The sequence below is a fragment of the Oncorhynchus clarkii genome, chromosome 28 (genome assembly GCF_045791955.1).
Source record: "Oncorhynchus clarkii lewisi isolate Uvic-CL-2024 chromosome 28, UVic_Ocla_1.0, whole genome shotgun sequence".
Classification (NCBI taxonomy): domain Eukaryota; kingdom Metazoa; phylum Chordata; class Actinopteri; order Salmoniformes; family Salmonidae; genus Oncorhynchus; species Oncorhynchus clarkii.
This window is the reverse complement of record NC_092174.1, coordinates 25,273,406-25,291,096: the sequence shown is the minus strand read 5'-3', so window position 1 is coordinate 25,291,096 and position 17,691 is coordinate 25,273,406. Positions and strand designations below refer to the sequence as shown.

Here is a 17,691-nt window from a genome sequence, read left to right as displayed (position 1 = left end):
GTGTTCTGTGCCACTCCATACCATTATACAGTTTTGATGTACAGTAGGTGCTTGTGGCCGGGCAGTTGTTGGGGGGGGTTCAGTTTTACGTATTCTGTATGAGTATTCTTTCATCTTCCATGGGAACAGAACAGCCTGGGCAGACAGTAGCTATGGTATAGTGCCCTCAGATCAGCAGGAAGACTGCATGGGGATTTAGAGGCTGCGTTGCCCTGTCAGAGAATGTGTAGAAGATATAGGCAGGTAGAGTGACTGAGCGAGATATACACAGACACACTGGAAGAAAGAGAAAAACACAGAGAACATCAAAATATATGTCCACCAATGAGATGGATGGATGTCCATAAGGATGCTAGATAAAAGCAGTCCCCTCATGGGGAATCAGAATGGTGTAGTCCTGTCTAGTAAGGGCTCAGCAATTGTTAATCAGGCAGGGCCAAAGAAAGCAAGCTTGAAGCTTCTAATTCTTCAAATAAGGCAAGGTTCACCTATTTCTACAACTTGATCCGAATTGATAGGCTACTGTTCGTAATAGTTTAAATGGCTATTCGCCATATTTCGACCCATAAAATATTGGGGAAATGTTAGGGTTATAGCAACATTTTCTGCATTAGATAAGAATTAAAGGTTAAAATCCTATCATGGCAAACATTTCTCTACAGATAAAACGTAACCAAATAGGAACGACACATAGGCCTACGTGGAGTTTCCAAATGCACAAGTGATAACTTTCTATGGGTGACGTAAGAAATACCTCACCAGCAAAGCAGCAAAGAATGTTCAACCAACCCACAGTGTGTAGCTGGAACACAGACCGCAATATTATTGTGGGATACAGTCTTCACTGCACAGTCCCTCGAAACGTCTCTCCGTACGCGTAACAATATTCTGGATGCATGCGACGTTGATCTTCTTATGTGGTTTTTCGGTCATGTATTTATTTTATTTTTTTGTAGTGTAGACTACATTATGTGCACATCGAGAATATTTTAATCTCTTCCGTATTTCTGGCTGTCTGGATTTGGGAGTCTACAGATAACTGTAGCCACTTTTTGATCAAGGCTTCGAATATTTCCTTTTGATAGCACAATTGGGGAAACATTTTGATATTCTTACGTGGATATACTTGGACTTTTTCACGGTTTCAGCCTAGTTGGGTGAAGGGACCGTTTTTCAATCCACGCACATCGCTCCCGTTGCAGTGTTTCGTTCTGCACGGTTCGATAGTATCCTATAAACTTGACCAGAGCTTTTTCTCAGAAATACACTTTTTGTCTGATCTGATGTATTGCGCGGCGCAGTGCATGTTGATAAGTACGATGTATTATTCTTAAAAACTAGGATTGTGGAGGTCATTATCAGTGCCAATCATAATGGCAAACGACGACAACCGCTGTATAGTGGAAAAGTACATTTGTCACAAACTCTTGAAAATGGGATATGCGTGGGATTTCGAGAATGCCGAGGAAGATGCTGATAATAATGGGTCGATGATTTCTCCTCCGCCTGGTTTGGCACGGCGGTGCCACGGGGCCAATAACGCCAGACCGGGCAGCGTCCCCCATCTTCCCAAACCGCTCTCCCAAACGGACCCGCTTGCAGCTATTCACAGAGTTTTGCGTGAGGCCGGGGACGAACTCGAACGCCTGTACCAGCCCGACTTTGCGGAGATGTCACACCAATTGTATCTCACGTCTTCTATGGCAGAAAGGAGATTCAGAGAGGTGATAGACGAGCTGTTCAGGGACGGGGTTAACTGGGGACGAATTGTCGCCTTCTTCGAGTTCGGTGGCACAATATGTGTGGAATGCGTGAACAAGGAAATGACGTCGCAGGTTGACCACATCGCTGGGTGGATGACGGAGTATCTAAATGGACCGCTGCACAACTGGATTCAAGAGAACGGGGGATGGGTAGGTGTAATCTCTCCTTTGAATTGCCCGATATCACGTTGATTTATCCATAGGCTAGGCTACATTACGTATGATGCGGTGGGAATGTCTGGATATTAACGACATCATATTTTAGTGTTGCTGATTTGATGTTCAGGCTGTTTGTCTGGCATGTCTGGCCAATAAGATATTACAGTATCTGTCACACCTCCCCACGCTCTAAAGCCCGCCTCAGCCGACTGTAGCCGACTGAAGGCAGAACACCTTGCAAATATTGAGTTACACCCCCCATTTTGCCCTCAGAACGGACTAAATTCATCGGGGCATGCTCTATAAGGTCTGAAAGCAGATGCTGGCCCATATTGACTCCAATGCTTCCCACAGTTGTGTCAAATTGACTGGAAGGCCTTTGGGTGGTGGACCATTCTTGATACACACAGGAAACTCTTGAGCTTGAAAACCCAGCAGCATTGTAGTTTTTGAAACAAACCTGTGCACCTGGCACTTACTACCATACCCCATTCAAAGGCACATACATATTGTATCTTGCCCATTCACTCTCTGAATGGCTCACATATACAATACATGTCTCAAGGCTTAATAATCCTTCTTTAACCTGTCTCCTCCCCTTCATCTACACTGATTGAAGTGGATTTAGCACGTGACATCAATAAGGGATCATAGCTTTCACCTGGATTCACCTGGTCAGTTTATGTCATGGAAAGACCAGGTGTTCATAATGTTTTGTACATTCAGTGTATATTATTATTATTATTATGTTTATTATTGTGTCATTTACTTCTCGTTTTTTGACCAATACTGTTTGAGCTCAGACCATAAGAATTCCGCCTTACCCTGCGATTACATCTACAACCATGTGCATGTGACTAATAAACTAATCTATCTATCTATCTATCTATCTATCTATCTATCTATCTATCTATCTATCTATCTATCTATCTATCTATCTATCTATCTACAGTTAAAGTCGGAAGATAAAATACACTTTGGAGTCATTAAAACTAGTTTTTCAACCACTCCACAAATTTCTTGTTAACAAACTATAGTTTTGGCAAGTCAGTTAGGACATCTACTTTGTGCATGACACAAGCCATTTTTACATCATTTGTTAACAAACAGATTATTTCACTTATAATTCACTGTATCACAATTCCTGGGGGTCAGAAGTGTACTTACACTAAATTAATTGTGCCTTTAAACAGCTTGGTAAATTCCAGAAATGACGTCATGACTTTAGAAGCTTCTGATAGGCTAATTGACATCATTTGAGTCAATTGGAGGTGTACCTGTGGATGTATTTCAAGGCCTACCTTCAAACTTAGTGCCTCGTTGCATGACATCATGGGAAAATCAAAAGAAATCAGCCAAGACCACAGAAAATAAATTGTAGAACTCCACATGTCTGGTTCATCCTTGGGAGCAATTTCCAAACGCATGAACGTACCACGGTCATCTGTACAAACAATAGTACGCAAGTATAAACACCATGGGACCACACAGCCGTCATACAGCTCAGGAAGGAGACGTGTTCAGTTTCCTAAAGATTAATATACTTTGGTGCGACAAGTGCAAATCAATCCCAAAACAACAGCAAAGGACCTTTTGAAGATGCCGGAGGAAACAGGTACAAAGGTATCTATATCCACTGTAAAGTGAGTCCTATATCAACAAAGAGCAAGGAAGAAGCCACTGCTCCAAAACCGCCATAAAAAAGCCAGACTACGGTTTGCAACTGCACATGGGGACAAGGATTGTGCTTTTGCAGAAATGTCCTCTGGTCTGATGAAACAAAAATAGAACTGTTTAGCCTTAATGACCATCGTTATGTTTGGAGGAAAAGGGGGATGTTTGCAAGCCGAAGAACACCATCCCAACGGTGAAGCACGGGGGTGGCAGCATCATGTTGTGGGGCTGCTTTGCAGCAAGAGGGACTGGTGCACTTCACAAAATAGATGGCATCATGAGGCAGGAAAATTGTGTGGATATATTGAAGCAACATGTCAAGACATCAGTCAGGAAGTTCAAGCTTGGTCGCAAATGGGTCTTCCAAATGGACAATAACCCCAATCATACTTCCAAAGTTGTGTCAAAATGCCTTAAGGACAACAAAGTCAAGGTATTGGAGTGGCCATCACAAAGCACTGACCTCAAACCCATAGAAAATTTGTGAGCAGAACTGAAAAAGCGTGCGTGAGCAAGGAGGCCTACAAACCTGACTCAGTTACACCAGCTCTGTCAGGAGGAATGGGCCAACATTCACCCAACTTATTGTGGGAAGCTTGTGGAAGGCAACCTGAAACCTTTGACCTAAGTTAAACAATTTAAAGGTAATTCTACCAAATACTAATTGAGTGTATGTAAACTTTTGACCCACTGGGAATGTGGTAAAATAAATAAAAGCTTAAATAAATAATAATAATTATAATTACTATTATTCTGACATTTCACATTCTTAAAATAAAGTGGTGATCCTAACTGACCTAAGACAGGGAATTTGTACTTGGATTAAATGTCAGGAATTTAAATGTATTTGTCTGTCTGTCTGTCTGTCTGTCTGTCTGTCTGTCTGTCTGTCTGTCTGTCTGTCTGTCTGTCTGTCTGTCTGTCTGTCTGTCTGTCTGTCTGTCTGTCTGTCTGTCTGTCTGTCTGTCTGTCTGTCTGTCTGTCTGTCTGTCTGTCTGTCTGTCTGTCTGTCTGTCTGTCTGTCTGTCTGTCTGTCTGTCTGTCTGTCTGTCTGTCTGTCTGTCTGTCTGTCTGTCTGTCTGTCTGTCTGTCTGTCTATCTATCTATCTATCTATCTATCTAGCCGGCCTTGGTTAAACCTGCTATACTTCTGTTAAACACTGCATTGCTTTCACATATGTCACAGATGTCTGTGACACTATCTGCAGAGAACAGTCTGTACTGTAACCAGAGCTGATGAGGCACTAGTAGGGCAGGATCATTATACAGTATCTGTCTCGCTCCACATCCGTGGCGGGACAGAGCTGGACAGAGCTGGACAGACACATGTCAGGGGAATGGGTGCCATCAAATTAATAGTATAGGCTACCAGCCCTCAGGCAAGACAGGACAAGAGATGAGGACCACTGTCAGAGATTCACATGACCCATAGAATCCTCCAACCAAAACAAAGTTGAGAGCCCCCCCCCCCCCCCCCACACACACACACACACACACACACACACACACACACACGCACGTGCACACACAATGCATTTATCATCTATCATCAAATAACTGAGCATGCATCACCAACTTCACATCCACAACAACCTCTGTTCTGTTTTTCTTTTGTTACTGCTATTTCCCCTCTGAAGATGAACAGCGTGGCACTCCTTTACGACTGCTCTCTTCTACAGCTCAGCAGATATTAGGCCAAACTGACAAAAAGTAGTCCCTAATTGACAAAAGTACTCTTAATGAGAACATAACATTTGTTTGCACCATTTCAGCTATCTAGCTAAAGGTGGTAGAGGGGGTGAGTATTGGAGGGGTGGAGGCTAATCAATGATTTATGTGGAGCATTTCATCTCTAAAGGAAGGAGCGTTTAACATTCCCCTTGAGTCTCGTCTGCCCCTGAAGGTGGCATGTTGTGCCACATATCAAAGGAAAGCACGGAGAGGAGAGAGAGGCCTCCAGGATTACAGAACCACAGACTACAGCCAGCCTGTATGTTTATTTAACATGTAACATGCACTCTCCAGTGCATTTTGGTTCAGTTGGAGCCCTTTTGTCTCTTTTGAAACCTGTGCCTGGGATGACGGGATACGGCTGATGACGGGATACGGCTGTGGCTGCCGTGTGTGTCTGTGTGTTAGAGGTCTCTGGAGCCTGTATACCCGACTACCCGTCTCACTATGTACTGTTGTATGTAGGTCAGAATAGACAGTAGTGTTTCAAGGCTGAGGCGACAGGATATTCATGTGCTATATCTATGAGAACTGAAGGGCACAGAATCTTTTAATCCGAAGGTTAATTCCGTATTATGGGAAGGTATATGCAACCAATTTTCTGTGTCATTTTACCAGGGACTTGTGATAAGTGACCAAATTGAACATCCCACCCAAAAATTGTCTGTGATGTAAGTGAGGCTCAGATGACATTCCAGAAACAATGAATTAAATGTGCTTGTCACTTAAAATATCAATTAAACACTGAGTCTCAGATAGCCGCCTGTCCCTTTTAACGGCTGGGCATCGGCACACATTTCAGAAAATAACCACTTGTTTCAAATTAACGACGGGTCTAAATGAATTGTTCAGGAGGGAACTTCAGTAATCGTGAAGATTGTGCAAAAGAAGAGAAAGGAGAGCAACATCATTGCCATGGATGAAACAGCCCACTGGGCACAGACGTCAGTTCAACGTCTAGTTTTGATTTATATTTGATTGAGTTGCCAACTAACATGAATTCAACGTGAAATCAACCAAAACTGTCACCTGTCATTGGATTTAGGTTAAAAGGTGGGTGAAAAAAAGACGAAATTCCCTTACCGTTGATGAATCCAAGCAGTTTTCTACATTGATTCAACATCATCACATTGACTTATTTGGTGTAAATTGCATGGAAACAATGTTGATTCAACCAGTTTTTTGCCCAATGAGAGCAGTGTGGTTTGAAATGATCAGCTCGACAAGATGGTCTCACGTGAGGAAAGTGCAACATTTGTCCAGGGAGGGATAAACGTCTATGAGTGGAGTGAAAGTAGGTAAGGTTAAAACAGAAAAAGCGTGATGGTTAAGCATTAAAACATGTACGGTTAACTTGTCCCTGTTGGACGGTATTGAAGGCATCTCCCGAGGTCCTGTTGAAAAGGGACCTGGACAAACGCTGAGTACTGAAGTCTATCTGTTGTGGTTGCATTGCAACTACGGGGGATACAAGGGGCAACAAGGTGCAATGAGTGGAAGAATGTATGATAGGCAGCCTTGTCTTTTTTAAGTGAATGTTGTGATTTTTTTTTAACCATTCCTGAACCTGTGACCAGAAACAAGCTACATAGGGGCAATACCAAAATAAAATATCTAGTGATTCTGTCTCTTCACAGCAAAATCTACACAGCTGAGATTCTTGTACGCCCCATATATATAGCATTCTGTTGGTGACATGAATTTTGTATAATAATTTAAATTGAAAAACTCTAAGTGTTGTATCAAGTGTTGTTTTTTTTGTACCAGTTCATAAACCATGTTCCATGGAATCGGTATATCAAAAATCTCCTCCCATTTATTTTGCAACCTGTATAGCGCAGCTGTCAACATTTTTGTCCTCAAATGAAACTACTATATTTTTCTATTTATGCTAATTCCTTTCAGCCAATTTGTATCTTTAATATATGTCAGGCAAACAACCTTCTCCCTTTTCATTTGCCTCTTCCATTTTTGTGGTAATGTTGCAATCAGTTGGTTATACATTTTGATTGAGCAGACATTCCCATATATTTTCGATAGCTGCTGATGTGACACAACTCTACCGTTTATATTCACAATATAATTAATAAATATACTCTTTTTATTAATCAGTATATTTGAGTTTAACAATAGCATTTGTTATAATATTTGTTCTATCTTTTCTGGAGGATAAAACTGAAATTGTAGCCAGCTTTGTATGGCTTGTTTAAGAAAGGGCGATACTTTAAACCAAATTTTATTTTCAATCAGTCGGAAATGAGAAATTGTAATCTGTATAAATGAAAAGGCCATTTTTGAGCAACTGGATGAGCCTTTCTTAATCATCTACTGGAGGACCATTTAGGGTTTAAGTATAACTTATGTATGAGTAAAGCTTTTAGTGAGAGGTTTAAAGCTTTAATATTTAATAATTTTAGCCCCCCAAACTCATATTCATTATATAAATAGGCAAGTTTAATTTTGTTTGGCTTAGCATTCCAAATAAAATGAAATATATTTTGCTCATATGATTTTTATTTTATTTTTTTAAACGAGTCATCTGGAGTAGGCAGTGCAATTAGTAAGTAAACTGTGATAGGACCAAAGAGTTAATGAATGTGATTTTTAAAATTTTCCTCTCCATGGTTGAGGGGCTTATCTATTTTTGCAAACTTTCTATTGAAATTGATTGTGGTAAGTTCCTTTATATTTTTTGAGATGTGAATACCAAGTATGTCTACTTCACCATATACCCACTTTATTGGTAAACTATAAGGTAGTGTAAACACTGTGTCTTAAGTTTGCTGGATCAAATCCCCGAGCTGACAAGGTATTAATCTGTCGTTCTGCCCCTGAGCAAGGCTGTTAATCCACTGTTCCCTGGGCGACGAATATGTGGATGTCGATTAAGGCAGCCCCCCGCACCTATCTGATTCAGAGGGTTTGGGTTAAATGCGGAAGACACATTTCAGTTGAATACATTCAGTTGGACAACTGATTAGGTATCCCCCTTTCCCTTTTAACGATCCAATACGTAATATGGTACACTTGTCATAATTAGGTTTTAGTCCCAGAGAGTCTAGAAAAGTGAACAAGATCTTCAATGAGACTGTACAGGGATCCAGATTGAGGACTAATAAAAAAACTAGTCATCAGCATACATTGACACTTTTGTTTTTATCCCCTGGATTTCTAACCCCTTGATGTTCTTGTTGGATCTAATTTTAATAGCTAGCATTTCAACGGTCATAATAAATAGATATGGAAACAACGGACAGCCTTGTTTTATTCATCTTAAACGCTCAATACTTTCTGAGAAGTAACCATTATTTACTATTTTACATCTTCGGTTGCTGTACATAACTTTAACCCATTGTATAAGAGATTCACCGAAATGAATGTAATCCAGCCATTCATAAATAAATTCTAGTCGTACTTTATCAAATGCCTTTTCAAAATGCTATGCTATGCTATGAAGACCAGGCCTGGTATCTTTGATGTTTCATAATGTTCAATTGTTTCAAGTAATTGTCGTATATTATTTCCAATATATCGTCCATGTAAAAAACCTGTCTGATCAGGATGAACAATATATGGTAAGACTTTTTTTATTCTATGTGCTATGCATTTCGCCCGGATTTTCGCATCACAACATTGAAGTGGTATAGGCCTCCTGTTTTTTAAATGGACTGGATCTTTATACTTACAGTACCACCTAGGTTCTGTTTTAGTAGTAATGAAATCAGACTTTCTTGTTGAGTACCTGAAAGTCTACCGTTTTTATAGGAGTAATTAAAACATGCCAATAATGCATCTTTGAGGACATCAAAAAAGGTCTGATATACCTCTACTGGTACCATCAAGCCCTGGTGTTTTTACAGACTGAAAATATTTAATTGCCTCAAAAAGTTCCTCTTCTGTAAGTTGGCCTTCACAGAGGTCTTTCTGAACATTTGTTAATTTTACATTATTATTATTAGGAAAGAAAACCTTACAGTTAACATCATTCAGTGTAAATGGAGGAGACTGAAAAGAAAACATATGCTTAAAATATTTTGCTTCCTCTTTCAAAATATAATTTGGTGAATAATGGATGAGTCCATCATTTGTTACAAGATTCTATAAATTATTTTTGGTAGCTTTTCGATATTGAAAATTCCAGATTGTTTTGTTGCATTTTTCCCCATTTTCCATCTGATTAGCTTTATATTTGTAATACATTACACTTGATCATTCTTGAATAAGTACCTCCAAATATTTGTGTTTTTCTGCTAACTTATTATGTGCCTCTATAGTTCAGTTTCCATTATCATCTACCTGCGCTGTTATTTCCTCTATTTCCTTTATTAGTCTAATCTCTTTTGACCTAAATTAATGATGAGTATTGTATTGTATTGAATGGCCTCTAAAAGTACATTTAAAAGTGTCCCATACAATAATGGGATCTGCTGTACCTATGTTGTGGAGAAAAAAGTCAATTATTAATTATTTTGTCTAAGTTATGAACACATTGTCATCCAATAGGCTTTATCCCAATCCACATGGAAATTCTGTAAGAGTTACTGTGTACAGAGGCCAATTAGATGGTGGTCCGATCGCATTCAGTCTCCTATTAATACTTTTCAATTTTTATTTTTTTTAACTTTTGATGCTAGTTTGTGTCCATAGGCGACGTTGTTGCCGGTGATGTCTGGTGAGGACCTGCCTTACTACAACAGGCCTACAAGCCCTCAGTCCAGCCTCTCGCAGCCTATTGCGGACAGTCTGAGCACTGATGGAAGGATTGTGCGTTCCTGGTGTAACTCGGGGCAGTTGTTGTTGCCATCCTGTACCAGTCCCTCAGGTGTGATGTTCGGATGTACCGATCCTGTGCAGGTGTTGTTACACGTGGTCTGCCACTGCGAGGACGATCAACTGTTCATCCTGTCTCCCTGTAGCGCTGTCTTAGGCGTCTCACAGTACAGACATGGCAATTTATTGCCCATGCTACATCTGCAGGCCTCATGCCTCCATGCAGCATGCCTAAGGCACGTTTACACAGATGAGCAGGGACCCTGGGCATCTTTGTTTAGGGGCACTTGACCATAATAAATAAATATATACAGTTGAAGTCGGAAGTTTATATACACTTAGGTTGGAGTCATTAAAACCTGTTTTTCATCAGCTCCACAAATTTGTTGTTACCAAACTATAGTTTTGGCAAGTTGGTTAGAACATCTACTTTGTGCATGACACAAGTAATTTTTACAACAATTGTTTACAGACAGATTATTTCACTTATAATTCACTGTATCACAATTCCTGTGGGTCAGAAGTTAACATACACTAGGATGACTGTGCCTTTGAACAGCTTGGAAAATTCCAGAAAATTATGTCATGGCTTTAGAAGCTTCAGATAGGCTAATTGACATCATTTGAGTCAATTCCAGGTGTACCTGTGGATGTATTTCAAGGTCTACCTTCAAACTCAGTGCCTCTTTGCTTGACATCATGGGAAAATCAAAAGAAATCAGCCAAGACCTCAGAAAAAAAATGGTAGACGTCCACAAGTCGTGTTCATCCTTGGGAGCAATTTCCAAACGCCTGAAGGTACCACGTTCATCTGTACAAACAATATTACGCGAGTATAAACACCATGGGACCACGCAGCCGTCATACCGCACAGGAAGGAGACGCATTCTGTCTCCTAGAGATGAACGTACTTTGGTGTGAAAAGGGCAAATCAATCCCAGAACAACAGCAAAGGACATTGTGAAGATGCTGGAGGAAACCAGTACAAAAGTATCTACAGTGGGACGAAAAAGTATTTAATCAGTCACCAATTGTGCAAGTTCTCCCACTTAAAAACATGAGAGAGGCCTGTCATTTTCATGATAGGTACACTTCAACTATGACAGACAAAATTAGAAAAAAAATCCAGAAAATCACATTGTAGGATTTTTAATGAATTTATTTGCGAATTATGGTGGAAAATAAGTATTTGGTCACCTACAAACAAGCAAGATGTCTGGCTCTCACAGACCTGTAACTTCTTCTTTAAGAGGCTCCTCTGTCCTCCACTCGTTACCTGTATTAATGGCACCTGTTTGAACTTGTTATCAGTATAAAAGACACCTGTCCACAACCTCAAACAGTCACACTCCAAACTCCGCTATGGCCAAGACCAAAGAGCTGTCAAAGGACACCAGAAACAAAATTGTAGACCTGCACCAGGCTGGGAAGACTGAATCTGCAATAGGTAAGCAGCTTGGTTTGAAGAAATCAACTGTGGGAGCAATTATTAGGAAATGGAAGACATACAAGACCACTGATAATCTCCCTCGATCTGGGGCTCCACGCAGATCTCACCCCATGGGGTCAAAATGATCACAAGAACGGTGAGCAAAAATCCCAGAACCACACGGGGGGACCTAGTGAATGACCTGCAGAGAGCTGGGACCAAAGTAACAAAGCCTACCATCAGTAACACACTACGCCGCCAGGGACTCAAATCCTGCAGTGCCAGACGTGTCCCCCTGCTTAAGCCAGTACATGTCCAGGTCCGTCTGAAGTTTGCTAGAGAGCATTTGGATGATCCAGAAGAAGATTGGGAGAATGTCATATGGTCAGATGAAACCAAAATATAACTTTTTGGTAAAAACTTAACTCGTCGTGTTTGGAGGACAAAGAATGCTGAGTTGCATCCAAATAACCCCATACCTACTGTGAAGCATGGGGGTGGAAACATCATGCTTTGGGGCTGTTTTTCTGCAAAGGGACCAGGACGACTGATCCGTGTAAAGGAAAGAATGAATGGGGCTATGTATCGTAAGATTTTGAGTGAAAACCTCTTTCCATCAGCAAGGGCATTGAAGATGAAACGTGGCTGGGTCTTTCAGCTTGACAATGATCCCAAACACACCGCCCGGGCAACGAAGGAGGGGCTTCGTAAGAAGCATTTCAAGGTCCTGGAGTGGCCTAGCCAGTCTCCAGATCTCAACCCCATAGAAAATCTATGGAGGGAGTTGAAAGTCCGTGTTGCCCAGCAACAGCCCCAAAACATCACTGCTCTAGAGGAGATCTGCATGGAGGAATGGGCCAAAATACCAGCAACAGTGTGTGAAAACCTTGTGAAGACTTACAGAAAACGTTTGACCTCTGTCATTGCCAACAAAGGGTATATAACAAAGTATTGAGATAAACTTTTGTTATTGACCAAATACTTATTTTCACCCATAATTTGCAAATAAATTCATTAAAAATCCTACAATGTGATTTTCTGGCCTTTTTTTTCTCATTTTGTCTGTCATAGTTGAAGTGTACCTATCATGAAAATGACAGGCCTCTCTCATCTTTTTAAGTGGGAGAACTTGCACAATTGGTGGCTGACTGAATACCTTTTTGCCCCACTGTATATCCATAGTAAAACGAGTCCTATATCGACATAATCTGAAAGGCCTCTCAGAAAGGAAGAAGCCACTGCTCCAAAACCGCCATAAAAAAGCCAGACTACGATTTGCAACTGCACATGGGTACAAAGATAGTAATTTTTGGAGAAATGTCCTCTGGTCTGATGACAGAAAAATAGAACTGTTTGGCCATAATGACCATCGTTATGTTGTGAGGTAAAAGGGGGAGGCTTGCAAGCCGAAGAGCACCATCCCAACCCTGAAGCACTGTGGTGGAAGCATCATGCTGTGGGGGTGCTTTGCTGCAGGAGGAACTGGTGCACTTCACAAAATAAATGGTGTCATGAGGCAGGAAAATTGTGTGAATATATTGAAGCAACATCATAATGACCTCAAGCATACTTCCAAAGTTGTGGCAAAATAGCTTAAGGACAACAAAGTCAAGGTATAGGAGTGGCCGTCACAAAGCCCTGACTTCAATCCCATAGAAAATTTGTGGGCAGAACTGAAAAAGCATGTGCGAGCAAGGAGACCTACAAACCTGACTCTGTTACACCAGCTCTGTCAGGAGGAATGGGACAAAATTCACCCAACTTATTGTGGGAAGCTTGTGGAAGGCTACCCGAAACGTTTGACCCAAGTTAAACAATTTAAAGGCGATGCTACAAAATACTAATTGAGTGTAAACTTTGACCCACTGGGAATGTGATGAAAGAAAAAAACGCTGTAATAAATCATTCTCTCTACTATTATTCTGACATTTCACATTCTTAAAATAAAGTGGTGATCCTAACTGACCTAAGACAGGGAATTTTTACTAGGATTAAATGTCAGGAATTGTGAAAAACTGAGTTTAAATGTATTTGGCTAAGGTGTATGTAAACTTCCGACTTCAACTGTATATTTTTAGGATCTCAGTGGGTCCCTCAACTTACTGTTGAGAGTTGGAATAGTAGAATACACAAGTTGCAATTTCAACATTTGGTTGTGCATCAGCAGTTTTTCTCATGTTATGTTAGTCACTGACAGTCACTCAATTAGCAATATCAGCTAACACTTTTTTGATTGTTAGGTTAGTCTAGCCAGCTATCTAAACGTATAGTAATCATGGCTGAATACTGACTGGTCACACTGGGCATGTGCCGAGGGGCCCTGGCCTACAGGGGGCTCCCATTGGTTTTGTTAGTCACTCGCACTCAGACATCATCATTGCATATGTCTTGGATTTTTTTTTAGAATTGCAGAAAATTTGCTTTAAAGCTGTACATTTTTTCTCTCTGCCCTATAGTGTTGAAGGCTGTCTTCCACTCATCCCCTTCGCTTATCCAAACTAGGTGGTAGGCATTCCGAAGACCCAGCTTGGAGAAGATGGTAGCCCCCTGGAGAGGTTCGAAAGCCAAGGAGAGGAGTGGTAAGGTGTAACGATTCTTGATCGTTATGTCATAAGGCCCTGGTAGTCAATGCACAGACTTGTCCTTCTTTTCCACAAAGAAAAACCCTGCGCCGGCAGGAGATGCAGAAGGACAGATGCCTCCAGTAGCCAGAGAATCCTCATTATACTCCTCCATGGCCTTGGTCTCCGGACCGGATAGGGAATATAGCCGACCACGAGGTGGTGTTGTGACTGGGAGAAAGTTAATGGCACAATCATAGGGACGATGCGGGGGACGAGAAGTAGCCCGTGCCTTGCTGAAGACCTCCAGGAGGTCGTGTTACTCTGTGGGGACGGCAGAGAAGTCCGAGGCTTGACTCAAGCCCTGAGGAGGACGTCTCAGGGAAGGCTGCACTGCTTTGAGGCAATGGGAATGGCAGAACGGACTCCAACCCAGGATGGAACTCGTGGTCCAGTCAATAACGGCATTGTGTTTTTGGATCCAAGAGTATCCCAAATCAACAAGAACATGGGGTATTCAATGAGGTGTAGCTGTATAGCCTCACTGTGATTTCCTGAAACCCGCAGATTAACAGGAACAATGCTGTGAGTGACCATCCAGTGCTCTAGCGTCCATGGGAACAGAGAGGAGTTGAGTGGGGATACCTAATTCAGAAACTAAGGTAGCGTCCATAAAACTCTCATCCGCCCCAGAGTCAATGAGCACCCGGAGAGACTTAGACTGGTCTCCCCACATCAGTATCACTAAAAAGGGAGTGCAGGTGACGGGAATTACAGGATTCCTAGTCTGGCTCCCCAGAGCACTTGTACCTACACTTGTACACTTGTACCTACTGAAGAAATTGGTCTCTTAACCAGACAGGTGGCTGTCTATGAGGGAATCGAGGTCCAATGGTAACTCCATCTTTTATTTCCTCCGACAGTCCGTAAAGGAAGGTATCGAACAGAGCCTCCGGATTCCAGGCACTCTCGGCGGCCAATGTGCAAAACTCTACCGCATAGTCTGCCACACTACGGGAGTTCTGATGTACCTTCATTGGTTTTTGGGCCGCCTCTCTCCCGGGCACCGGAGAATCGAATACCTTCATCACCTCCATCATGAAATCTTCCAGATTATGACAAACGGCGGACTGTTGCTCCCAAACGGCATCGCCCAGGAGAGTACCCTTCCGGACATTAGCATAATTAGATATGCTATCTTCGATCAATCCAAAGGGAATGAAGATGGCTGGAGCTCAAAACTGAGGGAGCACTGAGAAAGAAATTCCCGGCAGGTTCTAGGATCGCCAGAATATCACTCCGGAGGAGGTAAGCGGTGTTCTTGGGGAGCCAGGGTAGGTTGAACAGACCCACCACTACTGAGTGGCTGGGAGGTCTCAGATGTGGCGTGCTGCTTGCGAGCTAATTCACGGAATTGCTCCGTCAATGCCTTGAACCCCAGGTCGTGGCGTTCTGCCAGAGATCGGAACCCTTCCATCAGGTTCTGAAGTAGCTCCTCCTCTCCTAATGGTAGCTCCCTGCAGGGATACAGGACGGAGCTGGTCCAAGTCTGCTTGGTCAGTCATGGCCAGTTCGTACTATAACAACACAAGGCGAGACCCAGACAGAAAACACAGGTATAAATACCCAGGGGATAATGGGGAAGAAGGGTGACACCTGGAGGGGGGTGGAGACAAGCACAAGGACTGGTGTGACACAGATATTGTATTTTCTGCTTTTTAAAGCTGGTGTACAAAACTGAAAGTAAAAGACTCAAAAACGAAAAGCTGTGCAAAGCTGTCATCAAGGCAAAGGGTGGCTACTTTGAAGAATCTCAAATGTTAAATATATTTTTATTTTTTAAACACTTTTTTGGTTACTACATGATTCCATATATGTTATTTCATAGTTTTGATGTCTTCATTATTATTCTACAATGTAAATAGTAAAATAAAGAAAAACCCTGGAATGAGTAGTTGTGTCCAAACTTTTGACTGGTAGTGTATATACCGCTTCTAAGACTTGCTTTCAATGAGAATGACAGATCTATAACTCACATTTCTATATGAATTTGGTTGGGTCACCCAAAAAGTGACATATTGCAGCTTTAAAGAGATTATCCGGTACTTTTGTATACTTTTTAGCCAGTAGTTCTGAAAGTAGCACTCATGAGCCAAAAGTGGTCCCAAAGAATTGCGTACCACGTCACATATTGTATGCACAGATATGTGCACCACCTCATTGCTCAATCTCTCTCTGATGTATCCTCTGAGCCATTGGGCCTGCTCTGCAATGTCATTGGATAATGCTGGGCAGGCTTCTCAACTGCGAGGGCCAGGGGGCTGGCCCATGTGGGGGGAAATATACCAAAAATTGCGCGGCACAGCTTCAAGAAATCAGTCACTGAAGTAATTTACAGTAATTCTGCTCATAGATTATGCACGAATGAACTACACATTGACACATCCTGCCCAAAGCGGGGTTTAAAAAATACTTTCTTAGTTGCCAAAGTACGGGAGCATGTCTTTACATTTTTCTCTCTGCCATCAAGAGGGGGACCACTCAAATGTTTTGCCGGCAAGGGGAGGGGAGGGGACCCCCCCCCCCCCCCCCCCCAACCAAATCTATCTTAGGGCCCCCAAAAGGCCCTAAGATTTCAGTCTTCTTATATAAGTAAAATGTCATTAGGTGTGTGTTCTAAAAGGTATACAACCAATATGGAATATTAACTATCAGCTATCAGAGGTAGTAAATCAAATCAAATCAAATGTATTGGTCACATACACATGGTTAGCAGATGTTATTGCGGGTGTAGAGAAATGCTTGTGCTTCTAGCTCCGACAGTGCAGTAATATCTAACAAGTAATATCCAACCGTTTCACAACATATACCCAAAATACATGTAAATCTAAGTAAGGAATGGATTAAGAATATATACATATAAACTCAGCAAAAAAAGAAACGTCCCTTTTTCAGGACCCTGACTTTCAAAGATAATTCGTAAAAATCCAAATAACTCCACAGATCTTCATTGTAAAGGGATGAAACACTGTTTTCCATGCTTGTTCAATGAACCATAAACAATTAATGAACATCCACCTGTGGAAAGGTTGTTAAGACACTAACAGCTTACAGACGGTAGGCAATTAAGATCACAGTTATGAAAACTTAGGACACCAAAGAGGCCTTTCTACTGACTCTGAAAAACACTAAAAGAAAGATGCCCAGGGTTCCTACTCATCTGCGTGAACGTGCATTAGGCATTCTGCAAGGAGGCATGAGGACTCCAGATGTGGCCAGGGCAATAATTGCAATGTCTTTACTGTAAGAAGCCTAAGACAGCGCTACATGGAGACAGGATGAACAGCTGATCGTCCTCGCTGTGGCAGACCACGTGTAACAACACCCACACAGGGTCGGTACATCAAACATCACACCTGCGGGACAGGTGCAGAATGGCAACAACAACTGCCAGAGTTACACCAGGAACGCACAATTTCTTTTGATTTTGGACTCCCCCCCCCCCCCCCCCCCCTTTGTTCAGGGACACATTATTCCGTTTCTGTTAGTCACATGTCTGTGGAAATTCTTCAGTTTATGTCTCAGTTGTCATTGCATTTATGGC

General features: G+C 41.8%; 1 protein-coding gene across 7 annotated transcripts in view; it reads left to right on the top strand.

The window, feature by feature from the left end:
- Window positions 1-786: 786 nt before the first annotated feature.
- LOC139386546 (apoptosis regulator Bcl-2-like) overlaps window positions 787-17,691 on the top strand; it is a 53,211-nt gene continuing 36,306 nt past the window's right edge. For 5 of the 7 annotated variants that reach the window (XM_071132185.1, XM_071132183.1, XM_071132184.1 and 2 more), the window contains exon 1: window positions 792-1,913. In XM_071132185.1, coding sequence (XP_070988286.1) covers window positions 1,374-1,913 — 540 coding nt within the window. In that variant the 5' untranslated portion in view covers window positions 792-1,373. Of the gene's footprint in view, window positions 1,914-13,982; window positions 14,220-17,691 lie in introns of those variants that run through there. The other 2 variants (XM_071132189.1, XM_071132186.1) reach the window with 2 other exon arrangements.